Genomic DNA, 18401 nt, shown 5'->3' with positions numbered 1-18401 from the left:
AGCGATCACTTTTGCCAGGGTCAAAAATCCAAAGTGTCCCCAATGTTCACAGATTAACATAATTTAGAGATCGTTTCCTTTCTTTCTTTTTTTTTTCTCTCTCTCTTTGTGAATTTTTTAAACTCTTTTTTTTCCTCTCTCCTCTCACCTACTTTGTCCTCTGAGGAGTCTCTGACTCGTGGGTGCGTGTTTGCTGCGCGCAGTGTGTGTGTGTGTCCTCGGCGCGTCCCCACCGCGCCAGCGGCACCTCCGCGGCCGCCGAGTCCCTGGGGGCGGGCGGGCGAGGAAAGCGGCCGGAGGGCGCAGCCGCCGAGCCCTCGTAGACCTCGGGGAACAGGGAAGAAACAAAAACTCAAACAAACAAAAAAAATAAAATTAAAAGAAAAAAGAGAGAAGGCAGGAAGGCCGGAGTGCTCGCTACTCGCCCTGCGGCCGGGGAAGAGAATGATGAGGAGGAGGAGCGGAGGGGCAGAGCGGCGGTCCGTGCAGGTCACACACACGCCCGCCGCGGGCACCTGGGGCGGGCTGTGGTGGGGGGGCTCGGCTGGAGCGTGTCAGAGCCCCAGGGCCTCGGCGTGCTTCCGGGCCTTCAGCCGCAGGTCGGCGATGCTGGAGTTCTTGCTGTTGCTCTTGGCGGCGGCGGCCACCACGGCGGCTGCGGAGGCGGACTCCGCCAGGGACGCGATGGGCAGCCCGAAAGGCGGTGGCGGGAACATCAGGTAGGGCGCGTGGGCCGCCAGGTGCGGGTGCAGGTGCGGGTGCGCGTGGGCCACGCCCTCCAGCTGCAGCTGCGCCTGGACCTGGGCGGCGGTGGCGACAGAGACACGGCGTCAGCCCCGAGGCCACGGAACCGGGCACAGCCACCCACCCCACCCCGCCTCGACCCTTCCCCAGCGACTGAAAAGACCAACTTGTGAGCGGATCCCACCCGCAGTGAGAGTGGCTGACCTCCGCTCCACACTCAACCGGGGGCCCGGAGGCACGCTTAAGCTTCCTCCTCATGGAAATGAATAAACAAGTAAACAATCAAATAAATAAATAGATAAATAGATAAAAATCAGCCCAATGCATGGGAGCCAACAAGTGCTAAATAACTAAATTTTTATTATTATTTTTTCAGAGGTATTTATTTATACCTTGCTAAAAACTCTTTGGCTACGGGTCCCTTCTATACTCGACTGGTGTTTGCTTTGGAGCTTTCTCGACCTACACAAACACGTTGGGTTGACTGAGAGATTTCAGCTCCGGGTAGGTTCGGAGAGGAATAGGGAAGAGTTTATTTATGTATTTAATTATTTTGGACCAAATATGTCTTTTAAAAATCAATACAATTAATCTGTCAGCTCCACGTGTCTCTGAGATGCAGAAGGTGGTGGAGGGTCCCTTTGGGCTGGGAAAAATCAATTCTCCGATTAATTGATTAAAAAAAAAAAAGGGAGGGAGAGGGAGCTACAAGCGGCTAGTAGCGGGACGGAATTTCATCTGCCTTGTCCCGGTTTTCCTTATCGCCTTCCCCGGAGGGCTGCGCCTCCCTGGGGAATGGACCCAGGACCCGCAGTGGTGTCGGTGCCTGCGCTCCGCCGCTGCCCCTGTCCCAGCTGAGGATCTCAGGGGCAGAGCAGCCTTCCCACCTCCAGGACGGCCTCGTCCACGAGAGAAAGACAGGTTCGAGCCCACCTGGGACTGAGGGGGAGAATGACAGCCCAAGAGCCCGTACAGTTTTTCCCCCTCATGATTTCGCCCATCGGGTGGAAGACCCTCCTCCCGCAGCACTATCGGGCTCCAGGTGGTGACCTAAGCCCCCCGGGCAGCTCGGAACCGAGCCGGTCCGTCCCCGCAGAAGGCGGGGAGGCTTGCTCAGGTCCTCGCCAGCCCTCCCCGCCCCGGGAAGGCGGTGCCCCGCGAAGCCAGTTCAGTCTGCGGGGATCCTGAGGCCGCGCTCCAGCCCATGGCACTGGGCACCCCCCTCTCGGCCCCCTCGCCGGTCCCGAGGGGCGTTGAGCTCCCGAAAGCCGGGTGGGGGCTCCTTCACGAAGTTTTACAGCCTGTTTTTAATACGCGCCAACTCCTGTATAAATGGCACTTGTAAATGTGTCCCGCTTCCTCCCGAGCAAACGAAAGGAGTTCGGAGCTTGCTGTGGAAAAGTAAAATAAACCCGAAGCTAACTACCTGTTGGAAAGGCATCCTCAGGGCTCCCATATTCACATAGGGTGCTACCCTGCAGGCGTCTAAATGGCTGGCGGTTCCCAGAATCACACCTGCGGGGAGAGATAGGGCCGGGTGAGCAGCGAATGCGCCCCGGGATCCGCGGCCGACACCCCCCGGCCGGCCCTTACCCCTCACCCACCTTTGTGCATCTGGTTTTCCTGTTTTCGGCACTTTGCTCTCCTGTTCTGGAACCATACCTGTGAAAAGAAAGCACAAACAAAACCAAAACAACAACAAAAAATAGAGGTGGCCTAGGCAGCTGCTAAGAGAGCATTATTTCGGGGGCTAAGGATAGAGAGGCGAGGCGAAATGACTCCGCACAACTTTGCTGAGGTCTCTCCTCGGGAGCAGCCGAGAGGTGGAGGGCTTGGCCAAAGGTGGAGTGAGCCCCTCTCTGTGCTGCGGTGAGGCTGTTCGGGGCCGGGACGGGGGAGTGGGGGCCTGATCCTTGTTGTTTCTCAGCTGAACCTAGGAGGTGGGAAGCACCCTAGCAGCCGGGGAGACCGGGAGCCGGCCGCTCCGCATCTAATCTCGTGACCCCTGGACAGGCAGTGGCGGTCTTCGTGCCACCCGTCTGGAGCGAGAGGCCGTTCTCAGAAGGACTTAAGACCACAAGCAGGACGGATGGGACCCTCACTCCCTTCCTAATCACACCTTAAGCACCTCGGAAACTGCCACCGTGGACCAGGTCAGGCTCTGGTCCCCAAGAAACAGGACCTCCTGCTCTTTCCCGAGCTGGTCTTGAAATCGATGATCTCTGACAAGATGCACTAAACTTGCACAAAAGGGTCTGAATCATTCTCCGTTCCCCAAATGTTAAAAGAAAACAAAGTTCGCTGCTGCTGACTTCTGGACAGACAAGAGCAACATCTTTTACAGGCTAGGGTGTAAAGAAGTGCTTATGTCCCTAAGCGAGAGACGCCTGTAATCCGATAATCCTGCCCCAATTCCAGCCATTCTCAAACAAGCCCAGAACTTGCAGATGCCATTGTGCGTCCAGTACCTCTTTTCCAGGGGCATTTCAGACCTTCACTACTTTTCCTCTTACGCGATCCTTGGTGAGCAGCTGCTCCCAAAGCACTGTCAGAGGCGCAGACCAAAATGTTTTGCGGACCCTTACGTCTACACCAAAATCTACCGAATATGGACAAACATTGACTTTCACCGCAGATAAAAATCTTGTAGCTAAGTAAACACCTACAACCTTTGATGTTCTTGCACTTGCCAAGAGATCATACGGTTAATTAATGCTAACTGCACTTCCTACATCAAATTTTCCCTTCAAGCTTTCTTCAATTGCTTTAATGATGGTCATTTACAACGGAGTAATTAGTGCAAAGAAAGGCTTCCGAAGGCATTAATTACCTCGGGTACCTCAGTGATTTTCTTAAGTAGGAATTGGCCTTCTCTGATTTAGAGCACCATTCTTCCTGCCTAGAGTGTCCGTGGGGGGAGTGCACAGCGGGGAACTGCGGAACGCCGCGGGTGCAGACAGACCGACTGCCGGACAGACGTACAAACCGACGGACTCACCCACCCACCCACCGGTGCCGATCCCTATCCCTGTCCCTGTCGCTATCCCTATCCCTGATGGCTGTCTCCAGCGCAACCCTCACCGCTCTAACCGGGCATTGCTGCCGCCTCGCTGCCCTGTACGACACAGTGCAACACAAGCCTGTTTTTCCCTACTAGCACTACGTAAATACCAGCAACATGCATCCCTTCTCCTTTTAACCAAGCCGTTAGGGTTTTATATACATATATATACTTAAATATGAGCATGCTAAATATTATCGAGCTGTAGTGACAATAATAAATTCTTTTTACGGTTGTAAATCCTTGCAGGAAATCTCCTTGCGTGTGTTCCCCACGTCCCCCTCCCCGCCTCGCCAAAGCAGTGTAAATTGTCAGAAGGAATTTAAGTAGCGTTTAAACAACTTCTCTTGCAAATCAGAACATCTTTCAAACCGAAATTATATTTAAATCTGGAAAACGAAGTGCCCTTTCCCTTTAGCTACGAAAAAATAAGGTTATGAGAAATAAAAGTGATGAATTAGCCACTGCGTTAAGCGATAATAAATCAGGCTTGGTGTGATTCGCGATCAATTCCAATTAGTCATGAATATGCTAAGTAAAGCACAGTACACTGTTTTAGACAGTTATTTCTTCATTAAGGATCACTCAGTGATTTCTTTCACAAATGCTCTAATCTGATTTCCTTTTGATTTCCATTAGAGACAGTGAATAATGACATTTAATTTAGCCCTGCACCATAAACCCAAAGATATTTGTTGTAATTGAATTACTGCCTGCTCCTCACTATGGTCTCATAACTTTCAATTATAACCCTGACAGCTGGGTGATATGAGTTTCCAGTACAACACTAAAAATAAAAGGTTAATAAGGACTAGCTACCATAGGAGCTTCAATTTATTTACGGCAAATTTCCACGCTAAATTGAAACTATATCCTTCAACAGCAAGGGACAAGAGGTTCAGATAGGAACTAGAGAACAATTCTGAAAGTATTGGGGGGGAAAGAACACCTTTTCCTTTTCCCTCTTTTTCTTTTTCTTCTTCCATTTATTGATGGATATCAACTCTCTGCTTATTTCATAATTAATTATCCATTTCTCCTCTGTCCCTCTTTATTTTATTTATAGGGGTTTTTTAGCCATGCAAACGTTTTTTATAAGATTATTAAACTCAGAGATTTTATCTCTCTCATAATCTCTTCCTGAGTAATTTTTTTGGCTTTTTGTTGTTGTTGTTGTTGTTGTGCTCTTTTAAGATCTGTAAGCACTTGAAGCACCAATTTTCCTGGAACTATGAACATCCTGTTAAGGTGCTCCTCAGTAATAAAGTACTTGAAAGAAAGAGTGCAGAATTCAATTACAAGTAATTTATTTTTATAGAAACAGTACATCAAGGCCTTGGAAAGATATTACAGAGCCCAAGTAAGAAGATCTGGGAAGATGACATAAGAGTTGATGTCCCCTTCAGCAAAAGTTTAATCTTTTCATTAATTTATATAGTGTGGTTAGATCAATCTTCCAGGAGAAAGTAGACCAGCAGCACTCTGAACTCCTGCATTATTCCCTACAAGATGCCCTTCCTCAGGCACATGCCTGGCACCATCCCTCGGCCAGCTCAGTTTGTCCTGAGAGCCACAGGAGCTGAGGGGAAAATACAGCCCTTTAAAATAATAATAATAATAATAAAGAATTAAAAAAAAATAAAACAACCTAGGTACTTCATTTATTTCAGGATATGCCTCCAGGAGACAGTTGCTTAAAGTAAGGTAGTAGCTTGTTCAGGCAAAGGCTAGCTGAAGGATGTACTGTCTGTTTGCTTTCCACAGTTAAGGAGGGGGCCAAACAGACCCCGCTCCCCTGTCCAGCTCGGGGCAATCTTTCTTAACTTTCCACTGTGCCCTGGGGGTGAGGTCAAGGGTGGAAGCCTCCACCCATGTATATCTGTACCCACACACACTTACCTATAGCAGATATACATGGGCATCTCTTATCTCCAGGGTGTGAAGGCCTTTTGTTCAGTGGTGGGGTTGCCTTGGTGATTTTTTCTTCTTGGGTTTTAGTTTGGTTTGTGTCTGTTAGGCCAGGCACAGAATTTTAACCCAAGAAGAGATTTCCTTCATGTTTCGCTTGCTCTAGGCCTGCTCAGAGAGCCACAGGTTGATCTTATTAGTTATTTCGAGGTTGGGGGTTTTGTTTGTTTGTTTGGGCAGGATTTTGTAATATGATATCTGTTTTGTGGAAACATTCCCTATTTGGGCTGTGGGGAGAGGAGGTATTTTTCTTCTGCATAAAACTGAAAATCGAATTTTTTAATAATCGATGTGAAGCCACCCAAACAGACAGCTCTGGTAACCCCAGAACTACAACACCGGGATCTATTTTCAAGATTTCGAAGTCTAATTGGCATTTAGCTTGTCTCTGAAGCAGGATGCAAGGGACGGGGGGAACCTCCACCAGATGGGGTGCCATGCATTCATACGCGTGCTGCGTGAATCAGAGCGGGTACCTTTCCCCCGGCTCTGGCTAATCCCGTCCCTCAGCACCCAAAACGTCTAGCCTTATTCACAGCGATTGTTTTCTCGCCCTTTTTTTTTTGTTCTTCTCCATAAAAGAAAAATCGAGGAAGAAAGTGAGGATTAAGGGACAGTAAATGGCACGTTCGCAATGGGGAAAAAAAGCAATAATAATAAAAAAACAGTTGTTCAGTCATCAGAGACTTGTCAACACTATCACCTCCAAACCACCCTAACCTCCCTCCCCAGCCCACCCCCACCCCCCCAAAAAAATTAAACCGCCTTCCTAGGAAACGCAAGGCACAGGCAGATATTCCCTGAGCAGAATTACTGTTTGGGAAGACAGGTATGGAGGAGTTGCAAACAGCTTCCCCATCACACGTGTCGCCTCTGCCTTCACCTCCCCGTTTTGCATGAAACGAGACACTGTGTTAGGGTCTGCTGGCAGTTAGGAAGTGAGGTGAGAACATTTCCAGGAACAGAACCTTTCTCTTACCTGAACCCTAGCTTCAGATAATCCCAGCCTCTGGCTTAATTCCTCCCTCATGAAGGCATCCGGATAGTGAGTCTCATCAAAAAGTCTTTCCAACTCATTCAGCTGCTCTAGTGTAAAATTGGTTCTGCTTCTCCTTTGTTTAAGCTTGGTCTGTCCATCTTCATCTTCTGACTTTACATCTTCCCTCTTCTCTTTGCACTCGTAGATGCCTGCCGGGAGGTGGAAGGAGAAAACGACACTGAGCCTCCCCTCGCACCTCTCCGAAGTTCTCCCACACGGTGGTCTCTCTCGTCCCCTCTCTTCATTCCCAAACTTAGAGCAACCGGCAGGGGCAACCGGCGAGAGGGCAGGGAATCCCTAGACCAGGCAAGGGGCAACATTACCCGAGGGCCGGAGGGAGGAAGGGAGCGGAGCTCTCTTGCCTGTCTGAAATACTTCAGAAAACTATATAGATAAATATAATTTTATTTTCTTTCTAGGGTTAGGAGGAAGCTGTGCCTCCAGTTGGCACGGGCCCTTCGGAGAAGGAGTTGGGAGGAAAACCGTCGGCGCCCTGATACCTCCAGGAGGTGAGAAAAGGAGGGGTAAGGGGGCCTTCGCCTTCGATGTTTTCTCCCAAAGTGAAGAGGGTTATGCAAGAAGCTCCCTACCGCTGTCGTGGTAAAGCCACGTGAAAATATTTGTCTCGTAAATGAAACTTTCCTCGGGCCTGAGACCAAGGCCGTCCGTCCCTGTCCCCCTTCTCACCACTCCTCCCCCCAAAATATTTACCAGCGGGTAGAAACTCGAAGCGGAAGGCCCACGCGGTCCTGAATGGAGCAGCACACTCAAGGGCCATAGGTGCCCCCAGCCCCTCCGAAAGAGCAAGAACCCTCCCAGACTTCACGGAGCCCAATAGGGCTGAGAGAGAACTTGGGACCGGAGGCAACCCCTGTGTGCATGCTTGTTCCGAGCAGAGGGGCAGTGGGTATAACAGTTCTCCTTTTACGTCTTGGGGAGGGAGATTTCTTTTGCTTTGACAAATTATTTACTACTTTTTTTTAATTCCCTCTTTTCCTTGATACCACATGGCGTAGGACACTGTCCCTCTTTTAAATCCAGCTAACGAAAAGAGGAAGAGCAGGGGACACTGCTATAGGCTGAACCGGTTCCCCGGCATCCCCTGCCTGCCTGGGGCGCCTCGCCGAGTGCGCATCCAGCGCGGGCACCGGCAGAGTCCCGGGACGAGCCTGCTCTCACTACCTCTTTCGTCGTGCCTCACCTTCTGGGCGGTGTGGAGCTGAAGCGGGAGTCGCATCTGCGACACCGAATTAAATCCGTTTTCCCTCATCAATACACACGTATTATATACATAAATGTATATATGTACATATATATATATATATATATGCACACAGAATTATGTGTCTGCACATATATTAACCTAGATACTTAGGGACATCCCAAAATGCAAATGAAAAACTGCAAATCATAAATTAATTAAACATATTAAAGCGTCCTATACTGTATCTGGGCTTAAGTGAGGCCGGAACCAAGTCGAAGCCCTCGTTTTCACTTTTAAAATGAAAACTGTCCCTGGCCATGATCGTTTCTCTGGGCTCCGGACTGATACTGGCTACACAAAATTTTGGGAAGGGTCTAGCCTCCGGAGGTGGGGTGTTCGCTGATTGATTTTAATGACATTTTGTTCGTATTTCTCCTGCAAAGGGAATCCCTATGAAAAGACGAGGGTGCTAACCCAGAAAATGCCTAGGGAAAATCAGGAGCGTTCAAAAGCTGTTTCTTTTCCGAGACTACAGCATGTCCATGATAGGTATAAAATATTAACTAGCATATCGGTGGGACTGAAATCACACGCAGAAATCAGATGAAATTAGACTGAAACCTGGCATGAATTTAAACTGTCATAAGCATCTCAGCTCTTTCCAACTCCTCCCTTCCATTCCCACCCCCAGCCCCTCTCTGTAGATCAGATTAGTTAAACATAGAAGCCAGAATTTCGATCCAGGAGGAAAAGGGAGAGTAATAGAGGAGCTTTTGTTTTGTTTTGTTTTGTTCGTTCCCATTCTATTTTTTCTTCCTGAAGCATGCCCTGGTTTCATTTTTAAAAGTAATCTTTGCGGATGATTCCTCTAAACTGAACCCCCTCGTTTTGCAATCTCTAGACAGAGAAGAAAAACAAGCAGCTCTGAGTGGTACTGGCTTCTGTAGAAATACGGACACCCGGAAATGTGATTATAACCCATTCTTCTGTTTGAGCAGGGGGGTAGAAAAGAGGAGGATATTAAATAAACTTTTGGGCTGTAAATTAAATCGCCCAACGTTATATTAAACAAGATTAAACAGTAGGAAACAGCTGAAAGGCTGTTTTTTGTTCCCCAACCTATTAAACACTTTTTATTACCCCAAACTAGCCAGTAGCTCCCCAGGCAGGTCCACCTGTCTAACTTGCCTAGAGACACTTTCTCAACTTTCTAATCCCCCCGCCCTTTTATTCTCTCATTCCCCTGTGAGCCTGTGCGAAATTTTTAGCTCGCTTGCTTTTAAAACAATATTTTAAATTTAATTTTCTTTTCGCTAAGAAAAGGAATGGCGTTTTGCCTGTCGGATGCGGTGCTGCCTTGGCCCAGGTGAGAGAGACAGGGGACCGAGGAACCTGGCTGGTGGCTCTCGCCGCAGGGATGCTCTGTCTCACCGGGCCCGAGCAGCTGCCCACAGCCAGGCTCTTCCTCTCCTTCGCCTGGCCAGTCGGAGCCTCTGACTAGGACAGGCTGACCGACACAAGACAAAATGTTCAAGGAGAGCCTCTCCACGTTCCTCTTTCCCCCAAAAGGTGCAGCAGCATCCCGACGGCCCGGAAGCAGGAAGAACAGGTCTCCCAAGGCATTAAAACTCCCGAGACGAGGTTTCTTCGTGCAAAAACATATAGACAGACAAAAACGTCGGACATCCTTCCCCCAGGCGAGTGAACGCCTAACGCACCGGATCGATTTCGGATGTGAACGGGAGCTGGCGGGGGGGCAGGACCGAAGTTGTGACTTATTTTTCACGGCTATGCTCACGTTATGCATGCAGGAGTACGCGTTCCTAAGCGTATGTTCCCGCCGCTGCGGGAGGGAGGTGGCCGGAGGAGGGAGGCAGGATTCAGGAAGCGACCCCGCTCGCCCCGCCGGGGACGGGACGGGGCCGCGGTGATCGATTCGCCCCCGCTGCGGAGAGCCTTGGACAGCCGGAAAGGGGGCCGGGGCTGCCGGCGAGAAACGCGGGGCCGAGGGCTCCCAGCCCCGCTCTTACCTTCTGCCGTCCTGCCTGTGTTGAACTCCTTCAGTTTGTCCTTGTCGCTCTCTACGTGGTCTTTGAAAAGATGCACCGGGCAGTGGTTGCTGCTCTCGGTCATGTCCTGAAGGTTAGAGTCAGAGTTTCCAAGCTCCCTAGAGCGGGCCAACCCACTCTCCAAAACTTCCCTGTACGTGATCGTCTCCTTCTTGTTGCTGCTGCCACTGCCGCTGCTGCTCTCTTTGCTTTTCTGGTCAAAAGATTTGGATACAAAAGCCGTAAGTTCTTCCATGGCTGCCCGATGATCTTATCCACAGAGACCCACTTGTTTTCAATCGGAGATGTGGCCGTCCTCTGCACGCTGTTTTTGCACGTAGAAGATGGTCTGTATAGGGTTAGATCACTCCTGCTGTTATTTATGCCTTTCAATTTGAGATCACACTATTTATACATGGCTACCTCAGCCCAACCCCCAGCTCTCCCTGTCTCCAGCAATTACTGACTGCTCCATAGTCGCAGGCGGACTCCTAGCAGCTATCTCCCCCACCTCAGTCCAGCAATTGGCTTTCTTTTCATTTCATCACTCTTTGGCATCTTTGCACCTTGATTTAGGGAGGCAAAGAGGCAACAGCGAAAAAGAGGGGGAGAGAGAGAGGGAGAGAGAGGAATAAAAGCGAGGGAGGGGTGAAGAGGAAAACACGAAAATAGGTATCTGCACTCTGTAAATGGATTGCAGAAATGAAAGTCGAGGAAGACTTAATTGATTGTAAGGACATCCTGTGCGTGGCAACACTGTGAGTAAAAACGGACCCACAGCTAATCAAATAACTGTGTTCCTGCAATTAAATGTATCGCTGTCAAGAGGAAAAGAAAATGAGTGTTCAATAAAAAAGGTAATGAATAAAAAGCCGGAGATGTGCATTTGTTGTAAGCAGTGGAATTTTTACCTGATTTGCTATTTAGCTAATTTCTCTTAATTAAATGGTCAAAATAATCGGCGAAACAAAAATGCTGTTTTAAAAGTGGTGCCTATTCTGGCTGGCGGTGGGTGGGTACGCGGAGGGGGACGTGTGCTGCAGCTAAACAAGTTGCGAGGTGCCTCGGAGATCCGTGTCGGTGTGTTCGGAGGATTTGGAGGGGGTTGCTTGGCTGGAGGGGTGGGGTATTATCCGTAGGTAGGGGCTCTCTCCAGACGCGCGTAAACGTTACAGGATCTGTTTTCTTGTTTACTGCTATTATGTTATCTGAAGATACTGTAGGGGAAAAGGAAAATCTAAAATGTTTCTTTGGATGTAGAGCTATCCAGCTGCACGCAGAAAAGGGGTAGTTTGTTAACATGGCAGATTTTGCGCTACAAATAGAACATTAAACCGTTTCTTTTTTTTTTCCTCAACGAAACATATCCTGCTGGATTTAAGATAGAACTGGCAATGATTTCCCCCCCCCCCCCCCCTTTTTTTTTCTTGGTAGACTGCAGTTATTTCAGTTGTACTCCTGGAATAATTATTATTCTGTATGACTGAATAGCTGCCTGAAATTCGTCTCCGGATAACAGCGCCGGCATTTTCAGCGCCTATCCGCATCTTTTGAGCCCCACGCAGAGTCGACTTTCCAGCTATTTATTTCTATCTCATCTCCTCGGGCTTTAACGCGGAGGGTTATTCGGTATTTGGAGGAATTTTGTCTTCTGGTCGTTTGGCTTTTTACGTTCCTCTTGTTCCCTCGCCTCGAATCTGAGATAATCAGAGCCCATCATTACGCCTCCCTCTGCACTGAATCGCAACCAAAGCAGGCTCCTTGTCGGAGCAAGGGGCCATTGTTTCTTTTCCGGGGGAGTGTGGGGCTGCTCTGAAAATTAACAGAACGTTAAAACACTAAAAATACGTTTAATTAATCCAAAGGTGCCCCCAGCACCAGAGTTAACACCTCCACAGGAGAAGTGGAAAAAATAATAATCGAGGAAGTAATTAATAAAGGGCTTTAAAAATCAATCTCCCCCTGTGTGAATTTAAAATGATTATCTAGGGGACAAGGATTGATCATTTCATCTCGGCACTGCGGATATCCCTGACATTTATTATATTGTCGTGTCTTGGTGGCATCCTTCCTCCAGAGTTCGTTTAACAAGTGAGGGAGCCGAGGAAGCCTTACAACTTAACAAACAGGTCTTGTCATCGCAAACGCCAATCAAATCCGAGGCTCTAACGTATATCACACGGCACCACATAAATAATAGAGGCAAACGATAGACGGGGAAGTAACGTATGGCTGAGGAAAGATCCCGGGACGACACGCTTCTTGTGACTCTGTCATGCAGTCTGCGTGTGTAAGGGCTCGTTGTGCATTGTTGCACACTTTGGTGGCGTGGTACGAGGGTGTCACAGACACGCGGGGACAGGGGCACCCGCTCCCTCTTGGGAGAGGCTTCGTAGCGGGGCTGAGCCACCGCCATGGAGACTTTCCCCCAGCCCTCTGCTTGACTGGCACCGATTCGCACCTTGCCCAGCCTCCCTCTGCCTCCCTCGCAGCAAGCAGCAAACAAGGATAAATATTTACTGATTTTGCGTCCCCAGCCCCGCAGTGGGACGGTGCTCTTCGGCTTCCTCGAGCTGTCAGAGTTTGCACCAAGTCCGCCGGATCCCCCTGTTCCTCCCCTCGCCCCCGTCCGCTCTTCCCGCAGCTCCCCCCTGTGCCCAGCCCCACGCCTGCAGCCCACGCGACCGCGGGGCTGCACTTCTCACGGAGACTCTCGGGCCCCTCCTGCCACCTCCGGGGCTCCTGCTCCCGAGCACAGGGACAAATCCAAGACCCTTCAGACAGTCCTTCCTGCCGGTTGTCCCTCCCTCCCTCCCTGCTTCCCGGCAGCGCGGGGACGTCTGGTGGGAAGACTGGTTGCCCTCCGCCTCCCGCAACCCGCGGGGAGCAGCTCGACGCGGGGCAGCCACCGGGCGCACAAGTTGCACAGCGGCCCGCGGGCCACCGCCGCTGGCCGCCCCCGACGGCGGCAGGGAGGCCGCCGCGGGAGATCCTTGCAGCCGGGGGGAACTTGCCTCAGACTCGCACCGAAATCGAGAAGATAAACAAAGCACTGGAAAGGAAAAGGGAGAGAAACCGGGGAAATTATAAAAACAAACAAACAAACAAAACCCCAAACAAACAAACAAAATAAAACAAGCACTGCAAATCTTAAGCCTCCAGGGGATCCGGCTGCCGCCCCACGCCGCGGAGGCAGGCAGCGGAGGGCGCGGAAGAGCTGGCAGCCCCGCGGGCGCGCACGGCCCCACTGCGCGTTCCGTGCACCGAGGATCGCTGCGAGGGCTGAAGTTCCCGTCCCGTCCCAGAGGGCGGCAGGGAGAGGCAGGAGGCGGGGAGCGTCCCGGGCTCCCCCCTCTTCGCACGGCGCGCGGCCTTGCGGGGACCTAGGACAAGGTGGTGTAGGTGAGGGGAAAAGCGGGGGGCAATTTTGACCTCACTACAAACTTTGACGGCGGGTTCAGAGTGGAAATGCGCTTATTGCTGTTCCTGATAATGGGCTGGGGAGGAGGGATGGAGAGAGGGATAAAGAGAAGGCGAGAGAGAGGGAGTGAAAGAGAAATCCCACTGCCTTGCAGGCATGGAGCTCCTGGGACCCTGTCGCAAAACTGAAAATTCATCAGCGCCCCTCGGATCTTCCCTCTGCCCCCGGCTCAGCGCAGCAACCCGGCTACCCCTTTGGCATGGCACTAGCCACTCCGCTCTCCTCGATACCCCCTTGCAGGACGGGCCATCAATGGCCTCGGATTGTTCCGACAGCCAGGCTGTTGGGTCACCTGCGGGGCACCGTGCCCCTAAATCCTACTCCTTCTCCCTCCCTTACTGCCCCGGCGCACCGGACAGGAGCATTCTGCCCTGTGGGTGTCCTAACTTGACAAAAGGGCAGTCCCGTTGATCGCACCCCCACTTCTTCCCCCTCTCCTCACTTGCTCCACAGCCGGCTCTACGGGGCTGATTCCCCTTCGCAGACCCGAGCCCGCCCCCTGACTGTCCCCTCCCCGAAGTGAGGGGAGGCATCTGCGAGCAGGGCAGCTTGGCAGGGAACAGTCCAGACCTTATACCGCAGAGAGTTTATTTAGCGTGGTATCAATACATGTGTTATTTTTTAATTCCCCTTTCAAAGGAACCTCTTGACCATTGTGGTTTTTCTGCGAGTTAAACCAGAAAGTAATTATGAATGAGTTTAAATGTTGCATTAGCTTTAAGCATTTCCAAGACAAAGTATTAGATTTCATATTTATAAGAGGAATTTACATTTGTACATTGACTCATGGTATGACGTAGGGCGAAACCGATTTCCTCCCACCCTCCCCCGCTTTAGCTTATTTTGGTCGAAGTGGAGCAAATAAGCAAACAGAAAAATCATCGCTTTAATCCACGCTTTAATAAGTGCTGACCCGAAGAGCAAGATTTTGTTGAGTAGGTAACTGAGTCCTCTCTCCATCTCCCTTGCTCCTTCCTTCCCCCCCGCCCCTCTTTGCCTTTCTCTCTCTTTCTCTCTCTCTCTCTCTCTCTCTCTCTCTCTCTCTCTCTCTCGTGATTAATTCAGAGACTGTAATCATGGACATTGTACATCAAACCTTTTCGCTCACGCTACAGACTCCTGCAGATTTTTATTGGTTTACATGAAAGCGAGTAAACATATTTCAGAGGATGCCCTTTCAATCTGGCTCCATTTCCACAACACATAATTCCAAGGACAATTTGTTTTAATAATAAGAATGGATGCAGTGTTAATGGTTTTCAATTTGTGTTAAAAAAAAATTAAATATTTATAAGTATTGATCGAGGGTTTCAGGATTTTACAGACGTCTTAACACATTTCATAGATGGGATTTTTTTTTAATTTAGAAACCTGCGTCGTATTCTTTTATGCTGTTTATTGATTTAAGCAGCATCCGTGTCTCAAGTGAGAGACTAATAGATTTTCATTAAAATAGGCTCTCTTAATCCTGATTGTGAATGGATATGATTGATCCATCCAGCACACTACACATCTATAATATTAATAAAGGACATTATCATGGCAGGATTTGCTTTTCCGTCATCAGTGTATTTTTGTTTTTTCCCCTTTCTTGCAGCCTTAAAGATTTATTTCGGACCCGTTAAGTGGCCCACAGGAGGGAGATGCTTTGGAGAATACATTTTTATATTAGATTTTTTTCTGGTAGTTTAAATGGAAAGTTTTTTTGTTGTTTTTTTTTTCTTTTTTTTTTTTTTTTAAATCTACAACGCGCTGTGGCAACATATGGTGAAAATTAAACTGTTTCCCCGCAAATCTAATCTTAAAACATTTCTGTTGAGTTTTATTTTTAGAAAAAACATTCTTAAAGAAGTGGAAAACAATCTTGTATGAAAAGTAACTTAAAGAACAATTGAAAGGCTATAGTTTAAACTAACAATAGCCTACTTCGCAGCTGAGACTGTTGGTCGGGTATAGTACCTGATGAATATGTTCCGAAGTGGTCGGGACAGCAGCGGCTACAGTAATTAATGGAGTGTGACAGAAATGCTAAAGGCTTAATTGTCTTTATTCCGACTTCTAGCAACGTAACCAAAGGGATACATTAATTCAGTAAAAAAAACACAAATGCTCTCCTTTCTCCTGCACCGAGGCAGAGGCAAACATGCACTTATGCACAACATCTCTTCTCTATCACAATTATTATTTTTATAAATATAAAGCTGCATCTTTCCAACAACTTTAATTACTCATATATTCATTACAAGGAACCTAGACGTGTTCAAATTTTCATCTACTTTTACTTCTGAAAAATTAAACATTCACGAGGTGAATTACAATAAGCAATAGCCTTTGTGTGTAATTAATTACAATGTAGTGCTCCAGCCTAATGGGCGAGTAACCCCCTTGATTTCAGTTGCCCTGGGTATTTCGAGCAGAATAGGAAGAGTCCATGAGAAAAAAAAACTCACAGAAAAAAAAGAGGGAAAAAAAGTTGAGAGCTGCAGAGTTAACACTGAATTTAGTAACACGAAATGCACACAAAGAAAATTGTTTGCCTTCTGCAGTAAAGTGCGAGGGACGCTGCGATTTTGAACTCTGTAATAATGATTAATAAGTCAAAAGGGCATTTTTTTTATGGTATGCAGCGCTCAGGGGAATATCCCGCGTATGTCTTTAAAACGAAGTAGGAATATTTACACACATGCACAGAGTTAGCAACAGCACCAAAACAAGGAAAAAAACCACGAATACTTCAGTGAACTATTACATTTTTTCAATTATTTCCCAATGAGTATTTCAATGAACTGTTACATTTTCCCAATTCACAAGGAAGATTTATGGGATTATTAAGATTTCTAGTGGAAATATTATACAGTGGAAGTTTATCGTCTCTCAGGGATTGTACACCATTTGATATCAATTTCCAGATGTTATGATCTTTTTTCAGAAAATAATTGAGTATATTAACTTCCTCCCTACAGAAGAGTATTTAGGGCTTTATTTATTTATTTATTTAGTCTCTCTTTCTGTTAAGAGCACAACTATCTTCCTCTCACCTCTCCCTTAGCAGAATTAAATTGTAGAAACATCAGGGTAAACTTCAATCAGATAATAAGATTAATACTCCAGGGAAGGGAAAATTTATTTGTCACTTTATTGCAAGCAGAAGCCCGTGAATTTAGCTATATTTTTTAATAATTATAGGACATATCCGACGGCACCCGCCTGCCTATTTCTCTGCCCCACGCCGAGGCCTGCGCTCTCTCTCAGGTGGGCTCTGGAGTCCCCCGGGGCGGCGGGACTGTGCCGGTGGGAGGAGCCGCGGGCCACCAGCCGACCCTCTCTCCGCCGAGGCCGCACAGTTAAAGCACTTTAGAAACGACACGCGTGTTTTTAAGCGATACTTGTGCTCGCCTTGTCCGGCGTTCGGTCTCTAAGTCCCCGCGGACCTGGAGAGTGCGCACACGAGACAGCTCTCCCGCACGCACCCGCACACAGACGGATCCGTCCATGCAGGCGTGCGTGGACAGATACGCACAGACACACGCAGGCCCCGCAAGCCCCAACTCCGCGGTCTGGCGCGGCTCAGAGACAGCGGCGGGATACTCCTCTCCCTCCCCCGACCGCGGTCCCGGCCTGGGCTCCGTCGGTCCGCGCTGCCTCCGTGTCAGACGGGGCGGGATGCTGCCCTGCCTGGGGTTGCATCCGTGTCCGGCCCGGCCTGTCAGAAGGCAGGGACTTTGCAGCTGTGCCCAAGAGAGGCGCAGGGTGGACGCGCTCTTCGTTCCCGCTGCCCAGTTATGCAGGCCGGGGGTGGCTGAGGTGGGCAGGCAGTTTGCTGCTGCTGCTGAGCTCTGTCTCGACACGCGGGAGGGAATCGGTGGGTGTCGCAGCGGCATGTCTCTTGAGGAACGGTCGAGCTGCGTCTCCCCCCGGTCGCCGCTGAGCTGGTCCCGTCCCCGGCTGCCACACCCCGTAACCGTGGCCCTCGATGGACAGAGAGAACTCCCAGGACATCGCCGGGCCGCCGTCGGAAGGAATGGGGCCATCCGGGGCTAAGTTTCACCCCAAAAAGGGATTAAGGGCTGTGGCGGGCTTCTTTGCCCCTACACGGTGAAGTGTGGAGCAAGAGGGCTAACATCTCACAAGTTACCTCACTTCGCGTTTATCGAGGTAGTTAAAGGGAATAAAAGAGGTGGGGGAGAAAGAGTGAGAAAGAAAATCGACTTTAAGAGACTCCAGGCTTAAATAACAACCTTTGATATTTTGACAATAAAATGGAAAACACTTAACAGGAGTCAAGTTTTGATGTCTGAGGCTGGCAGCGCCCCCTAAAATTATATTGTCTTGCCTGCTGCTTCAAATTGGACCCAGGACTTTATAATGTCTCTCCAGGTCTTTATCTGCAGCCTTTCTGATTGCAAAACCATAATTGTATCATTTTACACTAGTAAACTAAGCAAGTGCCAGTGGAACAAAATCCACAAAGCGTACACACAGAACAGCTCTCCAGCTAAAGCAGTCTGTTCTTTGCAAGTTGTAAAGGCCTGCAAATTAAATACGAATTACTGGAAGCAATAAAATGTTTTTTATTGCACAAAATCTACTTAAAGCAGAAAAGAATAGTCGTTTTATTTTGTGGAGGGGTCGGGGGGGCACCTCATGAAGATATATATTGGCAGAGAAAGATTATATACAGCTCCTGCATGAGTTCACAATGGAGACATTCTATGGCCAGCAGCAGGAAGGGTTTTCCTCCATGTTATACAGAGGAGGGTTCTGCAGAGGTGCTTACGATAGGGATTATTGTAGGTGAGACTTGTAGAGGTGGGAAGCTGGGGAACAGTAGCTCTAGGTAGAAGCAAGTGATGCAA

The 18401-nt window shown here is 49.0% G+C and overlaps 1 protein-coding gene across 1 annotated transcript; it reads right to left on the bottom strand.

Moving 5' to 3' along the window:
* Positions 1–471: 471 nt before the first annotated feature.
* SHOX (SHOX homeobox) lies at positions 472–10506 on the bottom strand. Its single transcript, XM_071570175.1, has 5 exons — positions 10047–10506; positions 6753–6961; positions 2349–2406; positions 2171–2259; positions 472–800 (listed from the first exon to the last, which is right to left on the bottom strand). Exons 1-5 carry the CDS (start codon positions 10318–10320, stop codon positions 555–557), a joined length of 876 nt encoding a protein of 291 aa, XP_071426276.1. The 5' UTR covers positions 10321–10506; the 3' UTR covers positions 472–554.
* Positions 10507–18401: the final 7895 nt, after the last annotated feature.

The sequence above is a fragment of the Pithys albifrons genome, chromosome 1 (assembly GCF_047495875.1).
Source record: "Pithys albifrons albifrons isolate INPA30051 chromosome 1, PitAlb_v1, whole genome shotgun sequence".
Classification (NCBI taxonomy): domain Eukaryota; kingdom Metazoa; phylum Chordata; class Aves; order Passeriformes; family Thamnophilidae; genus Pithys; species Pithys albifrons.
The sequence above is the reverse complement of the archived record's forward strand: the minus strand, read 5'-3'. Positions and strand labels throughout refer to the sequence as shown.